The sequence below is a fragment of the Crinia signifera genome, chromosome 7, assembly GCF_055691185.1.
Source record: "Crinia signifera chromosome 7, ASM5569118v1, whole genome shotgun sequence".
NCBI classification, from domain to species: domain Eukaryota; kingdom Metazoa; phylum Chordata; class Amphibia; order Anura; family Myobatrachidae; genus Crinia; species Crinia signifera.
This window is the reverse complement of record NC_139223.1, coordinates 62383852-62410010: the sequence shown is the minus strand read 5'-3', so window position 1 is coordinate 62410010 and position 26159 is coordinate 62383852. Positions and strand designations below refer to the sequence as shown.

Genomic DNA, 26159 nt, shown 5'->3' with positions numbered 1-26159 from the left:
ATGCCCTTTAATGTGCCTATTCCTTCTTGGAAAATGGATTGTACAGCATCCAACAGTTTTGAGAGCCCTTTGGTAGCTGCATCACTGCTAGATACATTGGAGGTGGTAGACTGTAACGTGTGAATGGAATGCCAGTCAAGTTGAATTTTCCTTATCCAATCACGACCCAATAGTGCCGGCCCACCCTGTGGAAGTACGTATAAATACAGTTCATGATTATTGCCTTTGTATGTCACAGAAACCTTTATTTTTCCCAGTGGAGACACCAGTTCGCCCGTGTATGTGCGGAGATTCACTGATGTTTTCTTTAAAGGAATTGTAGCAAATAAGCGTTTGTAATCCTTTGCATTTATCACTGACAGAGCAGCGCCTGTGTCTAATTCCATTTTTAAGTCAATACCTGCTACTTTTAAGGTGACCCACATCACTTGGCACTCTTTTGACGTTACAGAGTGCACATCTAGGCTGCCTAAGCCTTTTTCTGTCCCAGTACTATCAGTAGAGTCGGATTCATTGTCGGTTACCTTATGCACCTGGGGTGTTGTATATTTTCTCCCAGAGGCTTTATATGCTTTTGAGCAGTTGGGTGTTTTCCCCGACTGACATGTCCTTTCAATATGGCCTCTTTTCTTACAATTTCGACATACTTTGTCTTTAAACCAGCACTGACTGGCTTCATGTGAGGACTTCCCACAGCAGGCACAGGGCTGTCTCTGATTCCAATGAATTGGAGTGGTAGAACATTCTGGAGCCTTCTGTTGCAATTCTGATGCATCTCTGGTTGCAGTCTCCATTGAAATAGCTATGGATAGTGCACTCTCTAAGGTCAGTTTAGGCTCAGCCAGCAATTTCTTTTGTGTATTTGTACTTATCATCCCACAAACCAATCGGTCTCTTAAGGCATCTGATAACCCTGCTCCAAACTCACAGTGTTCAGATAACTTTCTTAATGCAGCAATGTACTCAGACACACTTTCACTTTTACTTTGATTTCTTCTGTGAAACCTGAATCTTTCAGCAATCACTAATGGTTTAGGATTTAGATGCTTTTGTAAGATGTCCACAATGTCAGTGAATGACTTGGTGGCTGGCTTCTCAGGTGTTACTAAACTCCTCAGTAAACTGTATGTTTTGGCCCCCATCACACTTAGTAAGACTGCTACTTTCTTGTTAGCCTGCACACAGTTAGCATCACAGTACAATTCCACTCTCTCAATATATGTAGTCCAGTCCTCTATAGCTCCATCAAAAGCAGCTATTGTGCCAATATATCCTGACATCTTGCCTTAATGTCCTCTTTCCTCTCTTCTGTATAGAAAGAATGATAGAACTCACGTGCTCCTGTATTCAGTGATGGCTGTCTGCATGTGCTGCCCTTTTTCACCCCACAATTGTGTAGAGTCAGTCCTTTGGCATTCCACTGATCACTGGAGCAATACTGAAGAATAGGTTTTATCCTCGTCGCCAGTGTTAAGTCTGTAACTTATTTTATATCAAACCTTCATGAAGGAGGACACAGGAAGTTCAGCATGCTTCTTTACTCATAAACTGCAGGGCAGGAACTACATACATTACAGGTATTCATACGCCAACTTACACACAAGAAATTAAGATCTGTTATATCCTTCCACGGGATACTTACACAGCAATAGAAACTATATACACCACACTCCCCTCTTCTTTCATCTCCTCCTTCTCTCACCTCTTTTCCCCCTCAGTCATGAGAGGGGTGTGATGGTGTCCTCAGTTAAACAGCAAAAAAAAAGTGAGTCTTTTATTATACATGTTTATAACAAAATTTTTAATAATTGTAGATTTTCTTTATATTAATTTAGACACTTTTAAAATAAAGAGCTGGGTTATGTGCCTAACGGTAGCCATACACGCTGCAATAGCAGAGTGCGATGCGATGTGCGCTCCTGCTGGCATCGCATCGCACCGTACAAAAGTATGTGCTGCACATACTTTTTGTACTGCTTTCGGATCGCATCGCACACACATTGCATGCATGCCGTGCAATGGGCTCTAGCCCATAACGTATGCGATTCTCGCAGCGTGTATGGGCACCTTTAGTGCCTGCAACATTTTGCGGACACAGCACTGAGATGGTGTATGCATACATGTACATGCACCAGAGATCCTCCATTGGATCGCATTTTGCATATGCTCCCACAATCGGGCTGCAGCTTGTTGCAATGGCAATGTGAAAGGGCGCAAAATTTATGGTTTGCAGGAGAGCGACAGACACCCTAGCACCGGCCCTGGTTACAGGGATTCATACTGTACATTCCTTAAAATGAATCCAGTAGAATTATTTGATCATACACAGATTATTCTTGTTGGTTTTAGCTACAGAAGAAACAGATTGAATCTATAAACGTTGGAGGAACACAGGTTGTTATTGATGGTAAGTTTTGTTATTTTTAATTAATATTATTGTAGCTGTAACACAAATTAGCCAATTCAGAGGCGTGCACAGGTCTATATTGTGACCAGACCAGGGCCACATGATCCATTAGGTTGACTAGGCTGGAGTTCAGGGGCCCCACAGGGTGTTTTATTGCTGAGGCTCTATTACCAATGGTAAAGGCACTATGAACTATGAGTCTTAGCAAGGCTTGGTCGTAGTTAGCGGAGGTATGTTTTGAGACAATGGCGGTGGAGGAGACAGTGCCAGCAGAATTTATTTCTAGGTATGAGTGCCTATGTGAATACTAAAAGTGTAAATAATGGCATAAGCTCTGTTTCACAAATGTCAGCTGTAGTGGGGTGAAGATAGACGTGTCAGAGGGGACCGAAAAGTATCTGAAAGCCTAGGGGCTTGGGCATTGGTTAATCTGTCTAGATCTCTTGCACCATGTATGGTGCTGGTACAAGGATGCACAAAGAGTTATGACAGTTATTTAAACAAACATGTATTTTGGCTGTGTATGTGTGTGTGTGTGTGTGTGTGACATAGATGAATACAACTCAGCTGCAAAGTGACTCCAGTGTTCATGACTCAATAGGTGCAATGCTTTATGTAGAGAACATATTTGGTTTGAGCAATTATGGGACAGAGACCAACATGGGAACAGCTTTCGATCCAGAAAGCGACTAAAAGTCACTGGGAAGCTTGCACTTATTCACATGTAAGTTAGCTGTATATACCCTGATGTATTATGCTTTCATGTTTCCATGCAGTTTGTTTACAGAGAAACATCCCCAGACTAATCTACACCAGTACAGTTAATGTGGTTTTTGGTGGCAACTACATAGAGGAAGGTGACGAGGAAACCATTCCTTATTACCCACTGGAGAAGGTAATAATTGACTCATTTTAGACAACAAACTTAGGGGGAAATTTAATAGGATGAGAGATTAGTGGCGTAACCAGTGGTGTAACTATAGCCCCACAGGCCCCGCGGTGACGGGGAGGCGCTGAGAAGGTGTGGGCACCGGGGGTTCTGCGGGGCTATGGTTACCCGCTGCCATCTGCCCCTGCCGCCGGCGCTTCTGTCTGCGGGTCCCGGCTGCTAATAAAAAACAACCCCTCACCCATAGGGTTAACAAACCCCACCAACCATGTGCGCCGGTACCTCCTGCCGCTGGCGCTTCTGTCGGGTCCCGGCTCCTGCTAATAAAAAGTGACACTCAGAAAATGGCTACCCCCATACAGCAGACCATTTTTAAGGTTGCTAGAGGAGTCTGCATTACGGGGGCAGCCATTTTCTGAGTGTCACTTTTTATTAGCAGGAGCCGGGAGAGCCGGGATCTGACAGAAGCGGCAGGAAGTACCGGCTGCAAGGGGTTGGGGGGTTTGTTAACCCTACGGGGGGGGTTGTTAAACCTGGGGTTTTTTTTGTTAACGCTATGGGGGGGGGGGGGGGGGGGCGCTGCCCGAATTTGCGGCAGGGGGGCGCAAATTTAATAGTTACGCAACTGGGTGTAACTATAAATTTAGCTCCCCCCTGCCAAAAAATTTGTGGCGCCCCCCCTTCTTTAGTAAAACATGACAATAGTGCAGACTGGTTACCTGGGGCCACTATGCGCCGCCATGCATAGTACTGCAGCTCCCCAGGAGTGACGTGCGCACATGTGGCATAACAGGGAGGACATCCCATCCGCTGACATACTGTAGCCTTCCGTCACCAGCCTCAGCTTCCAAGGACTGACGAGGATACTAGAGGAAGTGTGTGCGGGTAATGACACCGGCCTCCCCCAGGCGCAGAGGAGGTGAGGAGACTGGGGAGGGGGGGGGGGGCGGGCTGTCACCTATGGTACACAGCTACAGTACACAGCCACTGCCGCCAACTACTATTGAGTGACAGCAAACTGTAATCGTACAGGACAGCAGGTAAGTGGCTTCTAGAGTGATGGGGGCACCCTTACAAACGATATGTTTCATAGAGGTTATTGCTTGCTGATCAGTGTGATTATCAGAGAAAACCCTCTCCACTAGAGAAACATCATGTTTCCCGACACAGTGCATGGTCTCTCCATAAAATATGTTGCACCCATTTCAGAAAGAGGAGACTCACATCTTTTAAATTATGGATCCCTTAGTAGTTATTATTGGCTGGTGATCACATATGATCACTGGATCATTTTATTTATATGGAGGGAGGGCATTGTTCCTTCTTACCCTCTTAATTGGTAATCCCAAGAATTTTCCGGGCTATGCCTTAATGCCTTAAATTCTGTGCCTCAGCTGCAGACAAATGAAATTCCAAGTCTGGAGCATTGCTAATGATGTCATTTAAGATACATTGCAGCATAGGGGATATTGGTCTAAACATTTGGTTCGAATTAAGCTTTGGGTGGGTCTGGGGCACTTAAAACAAGGGGACTGTATATTAGCTTGTGTATACCTCCCAACGTTCCAGGAGAAAAATGCTCACTACCTCAGGGTTGCCTACCTGTCCCTCTCCATCAGGGAGACAATGCTCTGTTCCTGGACTTCCCTGGTAATGTATGATTGCCATCACCTGTGGGGAGACACCTTTCTTATCAATTACCTAGCTCCCCACAGGTGATGGTAATCCTACATTACCAGGGAAGTCCTGGAACAGAGCATTTTCTTCCTGAAGGAGACGGTCAGGTAGACAACCCTGCACTACCTGGACCTGGACAAAATGCTCTCTACCTGGACTACCCTACTTGGGCATTCTGGATCTAACCCTGAGTTAAGTCTAATAAGGGAAGCAGTATTGAATGTGCATACCAGTTCATGGTGTTAAAGCACAGAATCTCACTCCACGATGTCCCCAATTAGTGCTCTCAGGACTAAATCACGTGTATACGTGTGCTGTGTGTACACGTGTATGTTTGTCTCCCATCGCATTCCAGAATAGCAGTTTAAATGGATTCAGTATTAAATCCTGGCGGACGGGATCCTGGCGTTCAAAATCCCGACGCCGGAATCCCGACCACCGAAATCCCGACAAGGGGGGGACGTGGATCGCCCCCCCTTGCGGGCCCGGTGCCTCGCTACGCTCGGCACGCTAATTTATTCTCCCTCCAGGGGTGTCCTGGACACCCACCGAGGGAGAAAGTGTCGGGATTTCGGCAGTCGGGATTCCAGCGTCGGGATTCTGAACGCCGGGATCCCGACCGCCGGGATTTAAACTGCATCCCAGTTTAAATAGATTTTAGTCCGTGTTTACAGGTGCGAGTCAGTAAAGATTCACTTGGCATCATGGGGGTTATTCTGGTTCATTCGCTCGGATGCAAATTCGCATCCTTGCGAGTGAACCAGATCCCGCCTTGGGAGTGGTGGTACGCCGGCCCCCCATTTGCAAGGCATGCACTATCGCACTGCCTGCAAATGGATGTTTTACATAAACATCTATTCGCATGCTACTGGGACCCTCCACATCTTTCGATCAAAAGATGTGGAAGGTGCATGCATATGTAAGGTTGCTCTGAGCAACCTTACATATGCGTGTAGGCTCGGGGGCAAGTGAGCGGGCAGCTGACATCCAGTGATATCAGCTGTCCACCCTTCGCATGTCCGTCATTACCTCATTAGCATGATAACACCCATGAAACGCTAAGCGTTCCCATATACTAATGGACCAGCAAACATTGGACAAAATGTAATCTGAAGGTGCCTATACACGGTGCATTTGACCGTGCGATGCGCTGCTGCGGGCATCTCATCGCACAGTACAATGGACAGTACTGCTCTCGCAACACATCGCATGCAAAATGCATGCGTTGTGATGTGATCCTTCCCATAACGGGTGCGATCATTGCACCGTGTATGGGCACCTTAAGTTAAGGTGCCCATACACTAGTAAGATTTATCTTCAGATCTGGCTGGTTGGAACAAAAACATGGTTATGGGTGAGTGACAGTTTGTCAGTTTTCCAGCATTTCCAAGCAAATGGTCAACTGTCATGTGCTCTCATCCATAACCATGTTTTTGTACCAACCAGTCTGATCTGAAGATAAATCTGCGTGTGTATGGCCACCTTAAGGCTTGCCCCTCTTCTAAATTTACATAAGCTTACTGGGCCTTGCCACTTAGGTTGTGTGCCAACTTCTTTGCCCGAATTTTCAGCAGCTGACTCACTTAGTTTGCTCAAAAGCTATGAGGAAGGCTTCAAAATCAATGGCCACTGACATTATCTGAAGGTCCATGATGGTGAGATTGTCATGGTCACAATCTCTTCTTGTAACAACCATGTGTTCGGCTCTGGTGCGAGGGATATCACTTAATCCTGCTGTTCCTACTGCTCTTTAACAGTAAATTCTACTGAAACTATCATTGATGGGATATCACTTGAATTAATCAATTAATACATTTGTTAAAATTGTTTGACATGTTTTATTAATTTGACTGTTTCATTTTCAGCAGGTGGATTATTATTCCAAGACAAAGACAATAGCTGATCAAATGATCCTGGCAGCCAATGGGACTCCACTAATGGGTAAGCCTTCTTGTAAGTACTACTGAGATGCTAAATCAGGTGAATATATAATTAAAATTAAAATTGCTCCAAAAGATAGAGAGAACAATAATGCTTTTTCTATTTTATTAGAGAATAAGATATGTCAAGAATATAATTTGTTTTTCGGGTGTTCAAGAAGTGCTAGTAATAGAGAATAATCATGTACTTTAATGGGACACAATTTGTAACATATGAGCACATTTGAACTGTTTCAGTTATTTTGAATAAATATATATATAGATAATATATATACAGGTTGAGTATCCCGTATCCGAGTATCCGTTATCCGAATTATTCCGAAAACCATACATTCCAGAAAGTGAAAAAAAAATATTTTTTTTTGCTAAAAACTCACTGGGGACATATGTAACAGCACTACTGGTGACATGATATGTAACTGGCACTATATATGTGCAAGACAATGATTGCTTGGCATTCAAATTCAATATCTGAGATAGTACACAAATTTTGTTTCATGTTTTGAAACCTTGTTTTTTGAACAAATAAAATATATTTGTGTGTATTTTATGTGTTAATAAAATATATTTGTGTGTATTTTATGTGTTTACACAGCATACATGCAAGATACTCCAAAATACATAATTGAAATATTAAAATATTCCGAAATACGGAATAATCCGTTATCCAAAATTCTCCTGGTCCCGAGCATTTTGGATACGGGATACTCAACCTGTATATAAAAAACACAATCTCCGAAGTTGCGCTAATAAAAAATAGGTGGTCGCTGTTGACACTCGGTTCCCTACTAGTAAGAACCAACACAGAAATACAACAATAGTGTCTTCAGCGCCCCGACTTGCTGGCAGGACTCCAAGGAGCACACACACACCCAAATGTTACTTGTAGTAACTGTTCCAATAACAGTCTCCGAGTCTGAATAGTTTTAATACTGCAGTGGAGTAAGAGACTCCCCAAAAACTTAGAGGGGGCGAATCTTTTTCACTATTATAGTCAATACCAAATCATCCGCCTAAGCAAATTATACTCCATATTAAGTATATGAAGTTAAAGCCTACCAGCCCAAAAGATCTTTTGCCAGTCGCACCCATTGGGAGTCTTAATACAAAAGACCAGAAAATTGTTTGAATCAAGATTAGCACAAGTAGTAATACTCGAGATTGTAAACAAAACCCCTGATGAAGTCTCTGAAGGAGACGAAATGCGTCGGGTATTGATTGCTGCTCTCTGAAAATAAAAATATTCTTCAGAAAAGAAGCCACAAGCATATTTCTTTATACATTTAATTGTTTTTAATAGACATTACATCCATAGGGCGCTGAAGACACTATTGTTGTTATAGATATAGATAACCATGGAACCACATGGCCTTTCCTGAAAACAGAACCTTCTGGTCTCAGTGGCTTCTGATGTCATGCAACAAGAGGGTTCTGTTTCTTACGTATGGGTCAGGTTAGATATCCAGGCCTTGTCTAAAAGTACATTTGTCCTACTGTATGTATTAATTCATTCAGGTCCATTCGCTGGCCTGCTTACGTTCGCAAGGGGACGATGTTTGCGGTATGCCCATGCACATTTCTGCACCCATGGCGAACAAACACCCATACTTGCGGCCGATGGGCGGGTGGTGGCAGTGTGGCCTATTAGCATATGGGATCACCCAGCATTTTATGGGTGTTCCCATGAGAACACTTGGCATTCTCATGATAATGGGCCGATGACGCAGTTGCAGGGAGGCGGGCAGCTGACATCACCGCACCGGATGTCAGTTGCCCGCCCATCCCCCCCCCGAATGCACATGAATATGTAAGTTTGCTCAGAGCAACCTATTTTCCCATGTCGATCTTTTTATGTCTACATTTTACTTGTGCTGACCTTAGGACTATGTTGAAAATGCATGTTGACCATTTTTATTGTTTTGACAATAAAAGTGAGAGATTTGGGAAGAAATTTTTTTAAAGCGGCAATCATTAACACTGCAAAACCAGTTTGATTTTGAAATGTAAATGATTGCTGCTTTAAAAAAAATTCTTACCAAATTTTTCTGAATCTCTCATTCTATTACATGTCAACCATAGTGTTTTTCTGCAGTGCCATGCATGACTTGTTGATATAAGGACCCATTTACTATGGATAGCAAATGCAATATGCAATCCTAAAACCAGTATGTATGTCCATGCAGAGGCAGGGACAGGAGCTCCAAAAGGAGCCAGTCCCTGCGATCTGCTCTGCCGGGTGATGGAGAATCCCCGCATGCGTGGTTAGCATTGACCCCTGGCTGACCATGCTGCCCAGCTGGCGCTGTAGTAAGAAGTCCATAGATTACAATGGGGTATTGCCATTGCATTTCAGACATTGGTTCATTGGGCAGCATTGTATCCCCCATAGACACTTATGAGGGATGCCGTTGCATGCATGACAGGAGGGATCACAGCAGGAGATTGCCACCGCAAGATGCTTAACACACTGCCTATGAACTAGCGAATGGGATCCGGGGACAGTGAGATGGCTTGTTTTAAATTTACCATGTACGTTTTTAAAGCTTTTATAGTAAAGATTGTTTCACGTTGATATTGAAGCTTGTGCCCTTCTTTTCTTCTCATATATATATGTTATGTTATGGCATGTTATGAGAAAATTATGACTATATTGGATAGTTGAAATAAAACTGCACTATTTTTGGACTTTTACCTGACCCTTGGATTTTGATTATTATTAGGCGAGTGCCTGACATTCCATACCTCAGCCGGTGTGGATACACCACAGACTATTACTGGGATATTCGCTCACCCCGTTTATCTCTTGTCTGGCACCCCGCAGCTACAAGCAAATAAGTGTGAGTGCGGTCTATGCACGTACATATATATATATATATATATATATATATATATAGATAAAAAAGAACAGGGATTCAGCGCCAAGATATAAAGCACAGTAGGACACGGGATAGGTATTTATGTAAAATAGTATGTAATAAACACTCCCTTAGATATGGGGCGTCTGCTCAGGTCAAATTGGGTGGCGGTGTACCGTCTCAATACTAGGAAGTAATTGGAAAAAAGGTTTTTGACCTTGGCGACCGGTGTTTAAGTTTTCAAATAAATAAAACTGTAGGTGTATATATAAAAAATACAAAGATTTATTATGCGGGTTTAGGAGACTGAACATACAAATACGGTGTATACGTACAAAAAAAAGGGGGAAATGCATATATTGCTTTAAAAGTACAATAAAAAAAGGGGAGACAATTTTTTAAAAGTACAATAAAAAAGGTTATATATGTTATTTCGTGCAAAAAAAGGAATAATAAGATCGCTTAGCTTTTTGGTAGAAAGTGAGGTGGATTCAGAAGCTGCCGCCCTGGATATTGACCGGCGTGTCTGTAGTCACGAATTCCCTTATTGAGTAGAAAGTGACATTATAAGTTTCTGTTTACACAATTGCTTCTAATTGTTTTGTCAGCCACAGGCCTTGCAGCGGTCACCCGATACACCCGATACACTCTACTAGAATTATTCATGGCAGACCCCAGACATTTCCATAGCAGGCAGTCACTTCAGCACCTAAGACGCTCAGAGCAGCGATAAGGTTAGGAATGGCACTGTACAACAAATTAATGTAAAGTGCAACATGATACCAGGTGCCCGGGTGAGACTGTGATAAATTTAGCTGGGAGCAGGTTACACTTCGCTCTCACTCCACCTGATACCTGTAGTATAGACACAAGTCACTTCTAATACTGACAAAACCAGCTAACAAGGATATTTTGGGTTTCATATGCGACTCTTGTCATGAAAGATCCCTAATACTTAAGGTTTGTACAATTATATATGTGGGATGACCAAAAAAGTAAACAATGGATTTTAGTAAATACATGTTACCTTTAGATTTTTGGTGTGATTTACAAAAAAGAATCCTTGCTGTTCCTGCTGCTGCTCACCAAATTAGGAATGTTCTGTAAGAATGTGATAGCCACTTGCTAGTGCGGGGATTTGCTCGTGGGGGGGGGACGGGACGGGACTTTTTCATGCTATATGATCCATGTGGAATATAATTGGGAATGGCACAGTGTAAGGGAAATGCATTACACTAATTGGGAGTCCATGTCGACCCTGATATAAAAAATAGGTGTGTTAACCATTTCCCTGTTGGCTTGTGTCGACCTTTTGACCATGTCAACATTTTTGGTGTGTCGACCTTGTGGCCTGTTGACCATTCATCTGAGATCTATTGACTGTCAACCTAGTTACTGTCGAGCAATTGCTAACAGCTGCAGCGTTATCAGCTCAAGTAGAAAGAATATTTTCCACAATTGGGGGCTATTCAGCATGGATCGCTAACACCATGTGAACACAGGTGGGCAGCTGCCTGCCGGGGCTGCTGAAGTCACAGGACATCAGCACCTGCCCCATCTGTATCCCAGATGCTCGCAAATATAAGTCAGTGTAAGCTAACCGATGGCACAGTCATTCAATGGTCGCGCGTACGCTCCCTTGGGAATGGATGTTTATGCAAAACATCCATTTGCAATGACCCGGGAATGTACGTGCAGCGGCGGGGGGGTGGGCATTCACTAAGCGAGTCAACCAGAATCAGGCCCTTGGTTTACTAATGGATAAAACCATGTAAACTGCAGGTGGGGCTGATGTAACATGTGCAGAGAGAGTTAGGTTTGGGTGGCGTGTGTACTTCAAACTGATATCTATATCGCAGTGTAAAAATAAAGCAGACAGTATTTACCCTGCACAGAAACAATAAAACAGCCAAATCTAACTCTCTCTGCACAAGTTACATCTGCCCCACCTGCAGTGCGCATGGTTTTGTCCATTTGAGAAGGAATTTGCCTTTGCGAGTGAACCAGAATAAGGACCCAAAAGTGCATTGCGAGTGAACCTGAATCACCCCCGCTGTTGGCACCTATACTAACATCTATAGATTCTACCAGTAGGAAAAACTCTAGAAGTGTTATAACTCATCACAGTGGTTTCTTCTCAACACCCTAACAATCCACTGTTTCATAGAGCAGTCTTTATTCCCCATTAGCAACATAGATGTTGTCCGTGGTATTGATAATGGTGTGGTTGGACAGATTAGGGGCGTGGACAGTTATGTCTTGACTTTGGAATATTGGAAGCTGTGTTTGAATACATAATATTTAGCAGTACTTGTTTTCTAGCACGGCGCCCACTACGCATATAGCTTAGTGTGCTATTCTGCGTAGTGAAATCGCATTGCATCGCGTACCATCTATAGTGCTGTGCGATGCGTGCGATGTGATGCGATGTCCATGTTAACTGCACAGGAGTGCTTATAGAATAAAATATTGCTTAGGATCGAATGGCAGGAAATGCGATGCAATATTTCATTGTACAAGCACCCATGCCATGAGATGTGATGGGTGCTTACAATGAGATGTGATGCGGTGGCGGAACGCATCCTCCGACCTTTTCATATCGCCACGCTTCGGGCTTGGTGGCTCGCTGCGCTCACCACACTATCTAAAATCAACTCCACTCCGACGTGGATAGTGGGGGTATGAAAAGGTCGGAGGACGCGTTCCGCCACCGCTCGCCACGCTTCAGGATGCCAGGGATAGTGGTGGTGTTTTATTAACACATTCACCCCTGCAAAATCATGCAACTGACACAGTAATGACGACATGTGTTGACTAAGAAGTATAATTTACTGAAAAAACTAATAAACCATAAAATAACAGGTAATACAAACAATTGAATTAAAACAGGAAAGATTAATTAATACCATGTAATCAAGATCAAATAATTTAATTGTCCTTCGGTAGCAGTGTGGCGGGGGCGTGGAGGATACATTCAAAAGGGTCATACCCACCCAAAGTTTTCCGCCACATGAATTCTTCCAAATATGATTGCAACATGTGCCTTGCGGTGCCCCGATGATGTTTATTGCGCCATATACATGCGCCCCACATCCTTTCAATGTTCTGCGTATGTACCCCCGTTGATGGGTCAATGAAATTGTATCTGTGGTTCACCTGGGCGTTGCTCGTATCCGGCCAATCGCAGATGGTCTGTGCTGTACGCCCTCCAACTGTCTGTATATATTGTAGATCCAGGCTCTACGTTGTCCATTATAGCCGACATTAATGTGCTGGCATTACGGGTGGCCACCTTTGTCAGGAAACACTGCCCTGTTTCCCTGCAGATTCCCCCGAATACCCACTGCTGGGGTAACATCCGGCCTACATTGCTTTGCCTCCTGACAAATAAGGTCTCGTCTACCTCTACTATGCGGTCTGGCCCACCAATACAGCGCTGCGGCTGCGCCATTAGATCCATCAAGCAGGCCTCCCGCATCCACTTATTGTACAGTACTGCAGTCTTCTTGGACATATGAAGCTGCTGCTGGCAGTACTCTACCGTGGTCATCTCCTGCGTCCAGGAGTAGATAAACCTCACCAATGTCAGGAAGGGTAAGGGGCACCCGGGGAAAAAGTGTGCCTCTCTAAGGCTTGCCTTTAGCCGGCAAACCTTCACATAGCACCGCCACATACCTTCCTTGAGACTCAGCCGCATACTGTGTCTATTGGCGCAATTCGCCGCCACCGGAAAAAGATTATTGCGCTGGAAGAATTCAATTGCCTCCGCCTCCGTCTGCAGCAATGAAAATTTATTCTGCGCAGCAGCCATTTCAGTCAAAATAAGCAAATCACCAAGAATCAATCACTAGCTCACAAATACAAATCCACTTCTCTCACAAAATAACCTCAGAGTGATTTCTGTGAGGATGTGACAGGGGGCGGGATTATCAGTGAGCCAGGAAGCGGAAGACAGTGAGTGGGAACAGGAGTGACTGAAATCGCATCGCACGCATCGTATCGTATGACATTATGGGGGAAATTTACTAATATGAAAAACCTAGTTTTTCGTATTAGTATTTCCCCTACGACTGCATACGACTGTTTCAGTCGTATGCAAAGTCGTGTTCCGGAGGGGGATTTACAAAGCAGTCATATACGACTGCTTTGTAACCCTCCGATGTTGTACTTATTCGTATTAGCTGGCCATATATACGGCCACTAATACGAATTAGTAGAGGCAGTCTGCACGGATCAGTCAGATCCGTGCAGGCTGCAAGGTGAAGGAGTAGGGCCGGTAATTAAAAATCAGGGAACCCGACAAATAGGGGTTCCCCGTATTTTAAGAACCAGCCCCAGGCCAAACCAGCCAGCAGGGTAATGTCACAGCCGGGGGACACTTATTATATAAGGTCCCGCAGCCAAAACATTAACTCCCTGACCGGTCAGCCTGGCCAGGGGCCCTGGGGGAGTGGGGACCCCCCCAATAAAGGGGTCCCCCCCCTCCAGGACTTACCTGACCAGGCTGAAGCCTGGTGCTGTCCCCGGTGGCCCTGGGCTGTGGTCACCGGGCTGATTTCAGTGTAAAAGAATAGATGAAAAACTATTGTTTAAAACTGTGGAACTATGAGTCCCAGCAAGCCTCCCCCGCAAGCTGGGACTTGGAGAACCACAAGTCCCAGCCTGCGGGGCATTAAAGGGCCCGCTGGCACTTGTAGTTCCACATTAATAAAAATAGTAAAATAAATACACACTGACACAATGAAAATAAAACTTTAATACATCCATTACACACATACTGATACTTACTTATCAGTATGTGTGTAATGGATGTATTAAAGTTTTATTTTCATTGTGTCAGTGTGTATTTATTTTACTATTTTTATTACTGTGGAACTACAAGTGCCAGCGGGCCCTTTAATGCCCCGCAGGCTGGGACTTGTGGTTCTCCAAGTCCCAGCTTGCGGGGAAGGCTTGCTGGGACTCATAGTTCCACAGTTTTAAACAATAGTTTTTCATCTATTCTTTTACACTGAAATCAGCCCGGTGACCACAGCCCAGGGTCACCAGGGACAGCACCAGGCTTCAGCCTGGTCAGGTAAGTCCTGGAGGGGGGCGACCCCTTTATTGGGGGTGTCCACACTCTCCCAGGGCCCCTGGTCAGGCTGACCGGTCAGGGGGTTAACGTTTTGGCCGCGGGACCTTATATAATAAGTGTCCCCCGGCTGTGACATTACCCTGCTGGCTGGTTTGGCCTGGGGCTGGTTCTTAAAATACGGGGGACCCCTAGTCATTTTGCCCCCCGTATTTTGGGAACCAGCCCCGGACCTGGAGCCTGGGGCTGGTTGTTAAAAATCGGGGAACCCCTATTTGTCGGGTTCCCTGATTTTTAATTACCGGCCCTGGCTCTTTCAGCCTGGTGCTGGTTACAGCTGTGGGGGGGACCCCACGCTGTTTTTTTTTTTTTATATTTATTTATTTTTCTATTTTTTAACACTAAAGCCTGCACGGATCTGACTGATCCGTGCAGGCTTAAAGCAAATATGACAGGACAATCAAAGTGTATTTTCCTGTCGTATTTTCGTGGCTGTTTCACGCCAATTAGCAGCCGTATTATCAATACGGCTGCTTAGTAAATCAGGAACCACCATTCTTTTGAATGGTTATTCCTGTCGTATTCTATCGATGGTGTAGACATTCGTATTTGTAAATACAAATACGAATGTCCCATCTTTAAGAATACGAATTGCTGTATTTTAAATCCCAAAAATACAAATGTGTAAAAAATAGGTGTATTTCTGCCTACGAATACACCTATTTTTTATGAATTCATATTAGTAAATTTCCCCCTATATTGCGGTATGCGATACGATGCGATTTAACTACGTTTGCATACGTTGAAAATGTGGGCACCGTGCTAGGAAACAAGTACCTATTTAGCTATCCCCTGGCCTCAAAACTGGCATGAGGTGTTTGACTGATTAGTTCTTGGACTGGTTATTGTATTTCCAATCTCTTACAGATAGAAAGGACTGCTAAGACCCACTGGTCAACACCCAAAGGAGTACATTTACTAAGATGGGATTGCTTTCCCATAGCAAAATCCCATCTGTAATAGAACTCCCCTCTTAGTAAATTTACCCCAAAATGTTATTATAGTGGAGCAATCCTGGGCCTGTATGCAAAATGAGGGCTTTGCTGCAGTCATTTATACCCCTTGCACAATTAGCCAGTGCACCAACCCAGTACTTGGCTTATTTTTGTTGTCTTGTATGTATTACTTTTTAAAACATTTTTGCTAATGTACTTGTTATATATGCTGCATCATTAATATCGCTAATGACTTACAGTAAGTTACAGATTGATTGGCAGATTGGGCTGGTTGGAACAAAAACCTGGTAATGGATGAGAGCAAATGACAGTTGATCATTTGCTTTGAAATGCTGGAAAACTGTCAAAAACTGTCAATCAGGTATTACCAGGTTTTTGTTCCAGCCAGCCCGATCTGACAATCGATCTGTAGATGTACAGTATGCACACCTTTAAGCTGGCCATACATATACAGACTGATTGTCCGATCTGGTTGGTTGGAACAAAAACCTGGTAATGGATGAGAGCAAATGACAGTTGACCATTTGCTTTGAAATGCTGGAAAACAGAAAAACTGTTTGGATTTTGGATCTTGTTCCAACCAGCCAGATCTGACAAGAAATCTGTAGATGTATGGCCTGCTTAACTCTAGATTAGTACCAGAAAAGCATCATATGTGTATCTTCCAGAGCAACCTTATTTGAAGCAGTGTGTATTTTAGCTACTGTGTTCTGGATCAAATGGAAGTAAATATAAGAAATAGAAGTAATTACTTTGAGCTTTATTAACAGATGTTATTTAATTGCACTTACACATTTTTTATGTGTTGTTGTAGGAGGCAATAAACTTCTCACTTGTGTATTGCGACCTCCAGGAATATATGGACCAGATGAGAGAAGACATTTGCCAAGACTGGTTGTATGTCATCAAGGTTCAAAGATTATATGGGAGATTATACTAGTAGGGATTATTGTCAGGTCTGCCAACAGAAATTGTGGGTCTGGGTCTGACTTCTAGTCCTGTCGTCGTCCCCCCAATCACCGCCCAGCTCTTTTTGTCCCCTCCCTTTCCGTTGTGCTGCCCCCATTGAAGCCCACTGCACCTGGAGCATTTCTAGAGTGTATGCTTCTCCTCCTCCTCCGGATGCTGGTGGCCATTTAAAATATGGCATCGACTTGTGAGCCATCCGGAGCTTGGGGCCCGGCTGCTGGTACGCAAGCTCTGATTGGCTCACCAGATGATGCCACATTTTAAATGGCCACCAGCATCCAGAGGTGGAGGAGAAGCCTACACTCTAGAAGCACCCTGGGAGCAGTGGGCTTCAGCTGGGGCAGCTCAGCAGAGGCAGTTGGGCATGAGTCATGACTGCTGGGTTTTTCCATGGGCAGAATAAGTGGTCCGGGCCCTTCCCTCTCTGTAAGAGTGGCCAGGCCCAGGACAGCTGTGCCCACAGTACCCCCCTTGATGGCGGCCCTGGTTATTGTTTGCAGAGACAGGAACAGGGCTGGCTATTAACAAAAAGGAAAGGAGATATTCATTCCAAGTACACAGGTCATTTGGCCCAGAAGTGGCAATGTGCATTCTAGGTCACCACAATTCATAGAACATTTATTGCCATTTTCCCAGAGGTCTGTGGCACACCATCAGAGCCTACTCACTGCATGTGCAGGGGAGAGAGTGGAGCCTGCACGTACAATACAGGGGGTGCCGGACAGTTTCCCAACAGTTGGGATCCCGACAGTCATTACCCCGACGTCGGCAACCCGACAGTCAAAACCCAGACACTCTGGGTCCTGACGGCCACCGGCTATCTCCCTCGTGGGGGTCCACGACCCCCATAGAGGGAGAATAGAATACTGTAGGTTGCGAGCGTAGCGAGCCACTGTGCCCGCAGCGTGGTGAGCACAGCAAGCCCGCAAGGGGCTTTGTTGCACTTGCCCCGCTGTCTGAGTCCGGCCAGTCGGGATCCTGACGTCAGCCTAATGAATGTTGGGACCATATACCACACCCCAATACAGAAATGTAGGGGTTATTCGGACCTTATCGCTCGCCTGTGATTTCACATAGCAGCTAATTGTAGAACAACTTCACATGTGTAACGCACATACGCAAGGCCATTTTGCCAAGAAATGTGGCATTATTTGTATTCGCTATCCGTAAATTGATTGACAGGAAGCCGCCATTTGTGGGAGTCTATTCTAACATCTATCGCAATATGGCATCTTGCACCCTCCTCTCCCCCTATCAAATGTGGAGGAGCACTACAAAGCTCTATGCTGACCTACCCTTAAATCTGTGACATCATGACATCACATCTAGGGGGTGGGGCTGTAGAGCATTGCATAGAGCATGCATTCTATCAGTTTCATAGTTTTCTTCCTGCATACCTTTATCTCCAACACTGCGCCATGGTTCAATTTCCTCAACATGTCTGTCTTTCCTTCTTGCATGGACAAACTAATCTGAAAAAGCAGGGACAGACTAACCTGAAAAAGCAGGGACAGACAAACCTGAAAAATCAGGGACAGACTAACCTGAAATATATGATTTAACCAAGGTGAGGATAAAATGTTGAGGGACAGAATAACCTGAAAAATATGATTTAACAAATGTAATGAACTCATTTCTAGATAATAATGTCATTATACCTAAAACAGTGCTGGCCACTATCTTACATTTTCAACCGTGGTGCATTCATTCCTAATCTACACATTGTAAAGATCCAGAGGTGGTATGGAAAACATGAAATGTTGGTAGATCTTGAGGACCAGTTTCTACCCTCCTGCCCTAATATATTCTTTGTGTATTTCCAGGCAAATGCCGAGAAACGATTATTGTGCTTTAAGTTTTGGAATGATCGGACCAAGATGAACTGGATTCACTTGTACAATCTGATAGAAGCTCATGTACTTGCCGCTGAAGCGCTGACCGCCAGTAAAGGATATATAGCTGTGAGTTGTAGTAATAGTATTTTTTGATCATTCCTTTTACTTATCAGAACAGTAACATTCTACAAAACATAATACATCTTATAAGTAAGCAATGAGTGTTCTAATAATGTTACTGTAAATAACACTGCAACAATTCTGGAATCCGGGAATAGTTTGTTTAAATTATGTTTTGGTGTAAATAAAGCCAAAGGGTGGAGTCAGTGGTAGTTGCAAGGGCAGAGCCATCTTAACAGAAGTGTGGGCCCCCAGGCAAAGCCATTTAGTGGGGCCCCTACCTGATACACACACACACATATATATATATATATATATATATATATAGGGGGTGACAGCAGCGTGAGGGTGATGAGCAACGTGGGTGAGGGTTTTGAATATTGGGTGACAGCAGCGTGAGGGTGATGTGCCTCACGCAATGCAGCCTGTAGCCCATAGGCTACAATGGGCTACCGCCATCTCAAACTTGTGGTAGCCCTGGGATCCGATGCCCCCATAGAAAACCAGAAAACTATAGATGTGAGCAGGATGGATACCTTCATCGTACATTCAGGGAATACTTAATTCAGGGATTCCTTCTAGGAACTGGGCAGGGCAGGGCAGTGCTGCACGGGGCAGCATAAAGGGGGCAGACCGGGCCCGCCGACGTCACCGTTGTGGGCGGGCATGAGACGCTGACGTGACAAAAGGGGGCGGGCCCGGGCCCTCAACATCATGAAAGGTAGCAGGCCTAGCAGCCGCCATCACAAAAGGGGGTGGGTCTGGCCTCCGCCAACACAAACGGAGGCTGGCCTGACCCACCGACATCACCAAAAGGGGCGGACCTGGCCCCGCTGAAGTCACTGCCGGGGAAGTGCCGGGCATCTACGGAGGTGCTTAGCTTCCCAGGGCTTCTGACGTGGGACAGGCAGCAGGCTGTTTTAGCAGGGTAGAGAAAAATTAAACTGCAATATATATATCAATTTAATATTTTTTGACTAAAAAAAATATATATAGCTAAACAATTCAATTGTGGCCACAATTATAAGACAATAAAAACTAAATTACATAAAAGGAAATGTAACAATCACATTAATATAGTTAAAAAGCCCTTTTGGGTATAGATCCACACTGCTGAGGATTAGAAGCTTTCCTTGTTAGTAAGCTTGGTAATGTATTTGGAGCATACAGATGTTAGTAAATTAGTCCTTAGTTAGTAAGCTGGTATTTAGGAACAGTCCTGTTTTGTCACTGCCATAGACCTACAGCAGAGGTGGCCAAACCGGTCCTCGAGATCCAGAGCTGGCCCTAGCCTAAATGACGCCCTAGGCAAGATTTTGGCTGGTGCCTCCTAGCACCGCCACTAGTTCCGCCTTTGACCCTGCTCCCCTTTTCCAGCCCCATCAACCCTCATCATAGCAGTCATTATTTTGGTGCTCCTACCTGCAATATTTTAAATAGAAACAGTGCACACATTCGGTGCGCGGCCCAAACAGGGGTGTGTTCTTGCTGGAAAGGGGCATGTCCACACAATAGTACCCCCAATTCACATTATGCCACACAGTAGTGCAACTTTATTCACATTATATCATGCGATGGTGTCCCTTATTCACATCACATACACACAGTAGTACCACTTTACCTTATATACATTACTCCTCACATTATTCACATTATACCCTTAAAAAAAATCCTGATAAAATAATGTATTTAATGCTGTATTCTCACTGCGAGTGAGAAATACACAGCTTTTCCAGGTTTTTCGGCAGTGTGAACGGGTCGACCCATGTCTGCATACCCGGATCTCAGACACGGGTAAAAAGAAGGGTTTTACCCATGTCTGAGATCCGGGTATGGGACCCGTTCACACTGCCAAAATCCTGTGTTAAAAGGAAAATTCCCGGGTCTACATGCTAGACCCGGGAATTTGGCTGCAGTGAGAACGGGGTATTAAGCACCTCCATGGCCACACTGCAACCCAGCACAAAGCAGTGTGTGCTGGGCAGAGGAGAAGAGCTGCAGCTGCTGCTGTCACTTAAGGGGAGGTGGCCCGGGGCCCCCACTTGGCCCTTCCATCAGACTTTGGCCTGGGTAATTTGTACCCCCTACCCCTTTCTCTCGGCACCCCTGTTAATACCACACAGTAATTCCCCTTACACATGACACAAGTTATTAATGTCCTATAAACATAATGCCCCTTGCACATTATGCCAACCTTTTTTAATGCCCTTCATAAACATAATGACACATATAATGCCCATTACACATATGTTGCACATTATTAATGCCCTTAAACACATGACACACATAATGCCTGTTACACATATGTCGCACATTATTAATGCATTTATACATGACACACATAATGCCCCTTACACATATGCTGAACACTATTGCACAACCAACCCACCCGCAGACAGCACTCGCACAGCCACTAACACTGTGACCTCTGCCTCTGCTTGGATACAGATGTTTCCTCATACATCTTGCATCAATAGGCCATGCAGCTCCTGGCCAGTCCTGCTAAAGTTTGGGTGCCTTTTTTTGCTGAAAATTAATCTTATTTGCATTGTTATGTGACCAGGACACACAAGGAGCTTCCGATGATTAAAATGATATGCAGCATGCCTATATTCTGCGTGCAACTGTGTCGTTACCTGAATACGGTGTGTTACAGTGATTTCCATGAATACACTATTTCATATGCAGATACAGCCTCACTCACACACAGAATATAGGCATGCTGCATATCATTTTAAGCAGCAGAAGCTGCTGGTGCCCCTAGGCATTCCAAACGCCCTAGGCAATTGCCTAGTTTTCCTATGCCTAGGGCCGGCTCTGTCGAGATCTACCAACGGTCCATGTTTTCCAGATCACCTAGCTGGTGCACAGCTGTAGTCAATACTAACGGTCACATTTTCAAACATGCTGCATTCATTCCTGCTATAGATCCACAGATTGCCTGGAAAACATGCACCGTTGGTAGATCTTGAGGACAGGTTTGGCCACCCCTGACCTACAGATTTATTGTCAGATCTTGCTGGTTCGAACAAAACCTGGTAATGGATGAGAGCAAATGGCAGTTGACTACAATATTTGCTTGGAAATGCTGGAAAACTGACAAATTGTCATTCAGATACTACCAGATTTTTGTTCCAACCGGCCAGATCTGACAATAAAACCTGTAGTTGTATGGGCACCTTTAGTATTGGTATTAGGCAGGTGGATGTAGATGGATGTTAATAACACACCATAAGGTTGCAGGGTCATCATGTTCTAGTCTGGCCAGACGATAGTTGTAAAATACCTTGAAGGATTGTAGCATGTACGGTGAGCTTATGTGCCTCCCAGCTGCTGACACTAGATGTCTTTATCCGGAGTATGTACAGAGTATGCACCAATATGGAACGTCTGCAGGTACCAGGTTACAGTCTCAATGCATAGGAAATGGATGTTCTTTTTAATCTCTTACGCGTTTTCCCGGCTGCTGTAAGCCTCAGCGGCTTCCTCAGAGAGAAAATTGTGGTGTATTAGCAGGGCACTGCTAGAGGGGCAGGGCACATTTTGCCCTTTAAAAATCGGGCAGGGCGTATCATCTCGCTGAAACAGCCTAGCGTGAACAATATTAATATTTGTGACTAACCCCCAAAAGTGGTGTTTTGGGGGGAACTACCCGCAAATATTATATGATAAATGGGCCCCTTAATTAGTACCTTAGTGAATTTGATTTGACGATCTGTGCTGAACCATGGATATACTTAAAACCTAGACAGTTGCATTGAGAAGTGTCTTTAGCAACCTCTGCTCTAATGCTGTGTACACACGGGGGAGATATATTGCTCAGCCATATATTGCTGAGCGATATATGGCTGAGCAATATATTGCTCAGTTTCTCCTGTTCATCAGCGACCAGAGATGGTCGCTGATGAAAAAGAAACTGCCGGGGGGAGCCCGGCAGTGGTAATCAGCTGGTCGCAGGAGCATGTTCCTGCGACCAGCGATCACCACAGGGGCAAAAACTGGAGCGCGCACCCGGCGATATATCGCCGGTGCACACTCCCATTACGCTCAGCGACCATATTTCCCGCGATTTTGGACAAAATCGCCCCCGTGTGTACGCACCTTAAGGCATTACATCTTATAGCCAAATGTCTTCATAAAGTAAAGTAGTTTCAGTGATCAAACTAAGATTTGTCTCGGACACTGTAAAGCCGGAAATATACTTTACGCGTATTTATAATGGGTGCAGTGTGTGCGGTTCACATGGCGCCTGAGTCCAGGAGGGGCCCCATGCTGTACACTCTGCACCCATTTTCTGTATACTTACCCCTCCGGAGCCCTGCGATGACAGTAAAAGCGCTTTGAAAATATCCACCGCACCATTTCCCCGAAGATTTGCGCATGTGCATTACAGCCTAAGCCCTGTAGATCTCAGCCTCTATATGGGTCGGCACTATGAAGGTCGACATACTGTACATTCATTCAACCACTAAAGGTCGACAAGACTTAGGGCGACACATGCCTCACTAAAGGTGTTTTTTTATACTTTACTATCCAGGCGGGCATAGAGTGGGAATATAGTAGTGTGGTGAACGCTGGCGGAACATTTATACAGTGACCATGTCGACATTGGCAACAAAAATGTGAAAAACTCATTTCAACCTTATTCATGTTGACCATGTCTATGTTAACCACAAGCTTGTGTCAACTTTTTGTCGATGTTGACCTTAGGTTTGTCGACCATTTCAAGGTGTTGACTTAGTCACTGTTGCACATTAGTCGTCGACCTAGTGACTGTCAACCCAGACATTGTCTACCATTTATACCGTAACCGTTGAAGCAGTGTCATACCCTCCAACATGATCCATTAGGTACAAAATGCTCCGTGTCTGGACTAATTGATAATTGCAGTCACCTGTGTTGAACTAGTTCAGTGATGATAACGGTGTTCCAGCAGTGCAGAAGTCCAGAAGCAGAGCATTTGTACCTAATGGAATAGGTCATGTTGGAGGGAATGCAGTGTGACCATACTTGCCGGTACTTATGTAGTATCTGGGCTGCCGATTTTCTGATTGTATGCCTTACCTTAAGGCATACAATCAGATGCGATTCGATGCGATTTTGTATAGGATTCAATGTTAACAAGGTCCTGTTCATTTCCCCACTATCCAAGTGGGCATAGAGTTGATTTTATAAAGTGTGGCGAGCGGACGCAGATTTCTTAAAAAGTATTCTGTGTCCGCTCGCCGCGCTTCGGGCTCGGTGGCACGCTACGCTCGCCACAGGTTTATATCCGACTCCATGCCCACTTGGATAGTGGGGAAAGGAAAAGGACCCCTTTTTCCCATTAAATTCCATGTTAAAATGGACTCAGACCATTTTAACATTGAATCCTATGGAAAAATTGGGACCATCGCATCGCATACGATTTGGTCGCATGCGATGCGATGCGATGCTACCGATCCGACCTGATTTCTAAATCGGACGCCCAGATACTACATAAGTACCCTCCTTGAGGGAGAAAATGCTCTGTTCCTGGACTTCCCTGGTAATGTATGATTGCCATCACCTGTGGTGAAACACCTTTCTTGTCAATTACCTTGCTCCCCACAGGTGCTGGCAATCATACATTACCAGGGTAGTCCAGGAACAGAGCATTTTCTCACTCCTGGAGAGGGTCAGGTAGGCAAGTATGAGCATACCTCCCAACATGACCCTCTCCAGGAGGGACACAATTAGGGTGGCCAATCCCGGGATCGGCGGGATCCCGGGATTTGGCCTCAAAAAATGCGGGATTTTAATCCCGGGATTGGAATATCCAATCCCGGGATTTCGGGATTAGACTGCGCATGCGCAGTCTAATGCCGGGCAGCGTCTGAGCACTCGCTCAGACGCTGCCCGGCTCCCGAATCCTGACCTCTGCGTGCGGCCAGCGTAGCGTGACAGTAGAGGTCACGCTGCGCAGCCTTCTCCTGTGCCCGCCCCCTCTCGTCTCCTCAGCACGCGCGCCCACCCGCCTCCTTTCCGGCCTGCCCTGCCACTTCGTTCCGGCCTGCCCTGCCTGCTTAGAAGGAGGTGCACGAGCCTGGAGGCACCGTGCACCTCCGAACCCACTCCCGGCCGGCCGCCCGCTAATGTAAGTAAATGTGCGGGTCGGCCGGTGTGGGGGTGGGTATCCACAAATATGCAGCACAGCACAGTTAGGGATGCCAATCCCGGGAATCCCGGGATTGAGCATTTTTCAATCCCGGATCCCGGGATTGAAAAAATGCCCCGGGATTGGCATCCCTAGACACAATGCTCTGCTTCTGGACTTTCTTCTTAATGCATGATTACCATGATCTGTGTTGAACAGGTTAATTAATAAGAAAGGTGCTTCAACACAGGTGATGGCAGTCATACATTAATAGGGAAGTGCAGAAGCAGAGCAATTTGTCCCTCCAGGAGAGGGTCATGTTGGGAGGTATGTATAAGTGTGACTAATTACATTAACAATAATTAATGCACTGTATAGCATACCACAAATACTCTCTATAGGAGGGACCAGCCCGGTAGATAGATGTGATATGAGTCACATATTACCTGAGACAGGGAGTGCATATTCCAACACATTGCTGGACGGTTGTGTGATTAGGTCATAGCAATCTATAGTCTCACCTACAAAAAGCCACAGCCTTGACGCTCACTAATTAATATATAATTTGATGTACTTTTAATGTAAAATAGGATTCCCTGACAAATTATGAAATTTGAATATGTAGCCTTGATTGGCTGAGCTCCACTGATCTGTCAGTCAAGCGGAGCTCTGTTTAGAACAGGGAGGGATTTTCTGCTCTGTCTAAATAGCCACAAAGGTTAATTCGGTGAAGTGTGTGGTCTAACTAATTTATGTTTGTGGTTTTAGACACTATGTAAAGTCAACACTGGAGGGTGGGCTGTGCATAGACTCGGTGACTGTTGCAGCACGCTTCATTTTTGTTTATAGAGTATCAGTCTTGATCTCTTTTATAGTAAAACTAAAGAGTGAGCACATGGTCAGTCTGTGGTGTGGTCAAGCTTATAGATATTATAGTAGAAGTAGCCTACAGTGTTGTGTAAAGTGTCCAGGGTCAGTCTCTAATCTAATGTAAACTGCACACAGTCAATATGATAAAGTGTGTGGTACAGTCAGCCTGTGGTGCACTGTGGACTACACAGTGTCAGCCGGCAGTGTAGCACATTGAATACAGGGTATTCCTCTAGCGTAGTACCAGTCTGAGGTGTAGTGTGGTGGGTTAGTCAGGTGAGTGCAGTGTGCAGAGGTGCGGTGCAGTGGGATCAGTCAGGGGTGAGTGCAGTGCATGGAGGGTCAGTCTGTGCTGTAGTGGGGTCAGTCAGGGATAAGTGCAATGATCGGAG

At 44.9% G+C, this 26159-nt stretch overlaps 1 protein-coding gene across 1 annotated transcript in view; it reads left to right on the top strand.

Moving 5' to 3' along the window:
* The window catches only part of SDR42E2 (short chain dehydrogenase/reductase family 42E, member 2), a 63276-nt gene that overhangs the window by 18788 nt on the left and 18329 nt on the right, over positions 1–26159 (top strand). Inside the window, exons 3-7 of the mRNA XM_083153235.1 lie at positions 2350–2407; positions 3184–3302; positions 6839–6914; positions 16673–16755; positions 18651–18788. Of these exons, the coding sequence (XP_083009361.1) occupies positions 2350–2407; positions 3184–3302; positions 6839–6914; positions 16673–16755; positions 18651–18788 (474 nt within the window). The remainder of the gene's footprint in view (positions 1–2349; positions 2408–3183; positions 3303–6838; positions 6915–16672; positions 16756–18650; positions 18789–26159) is intronic.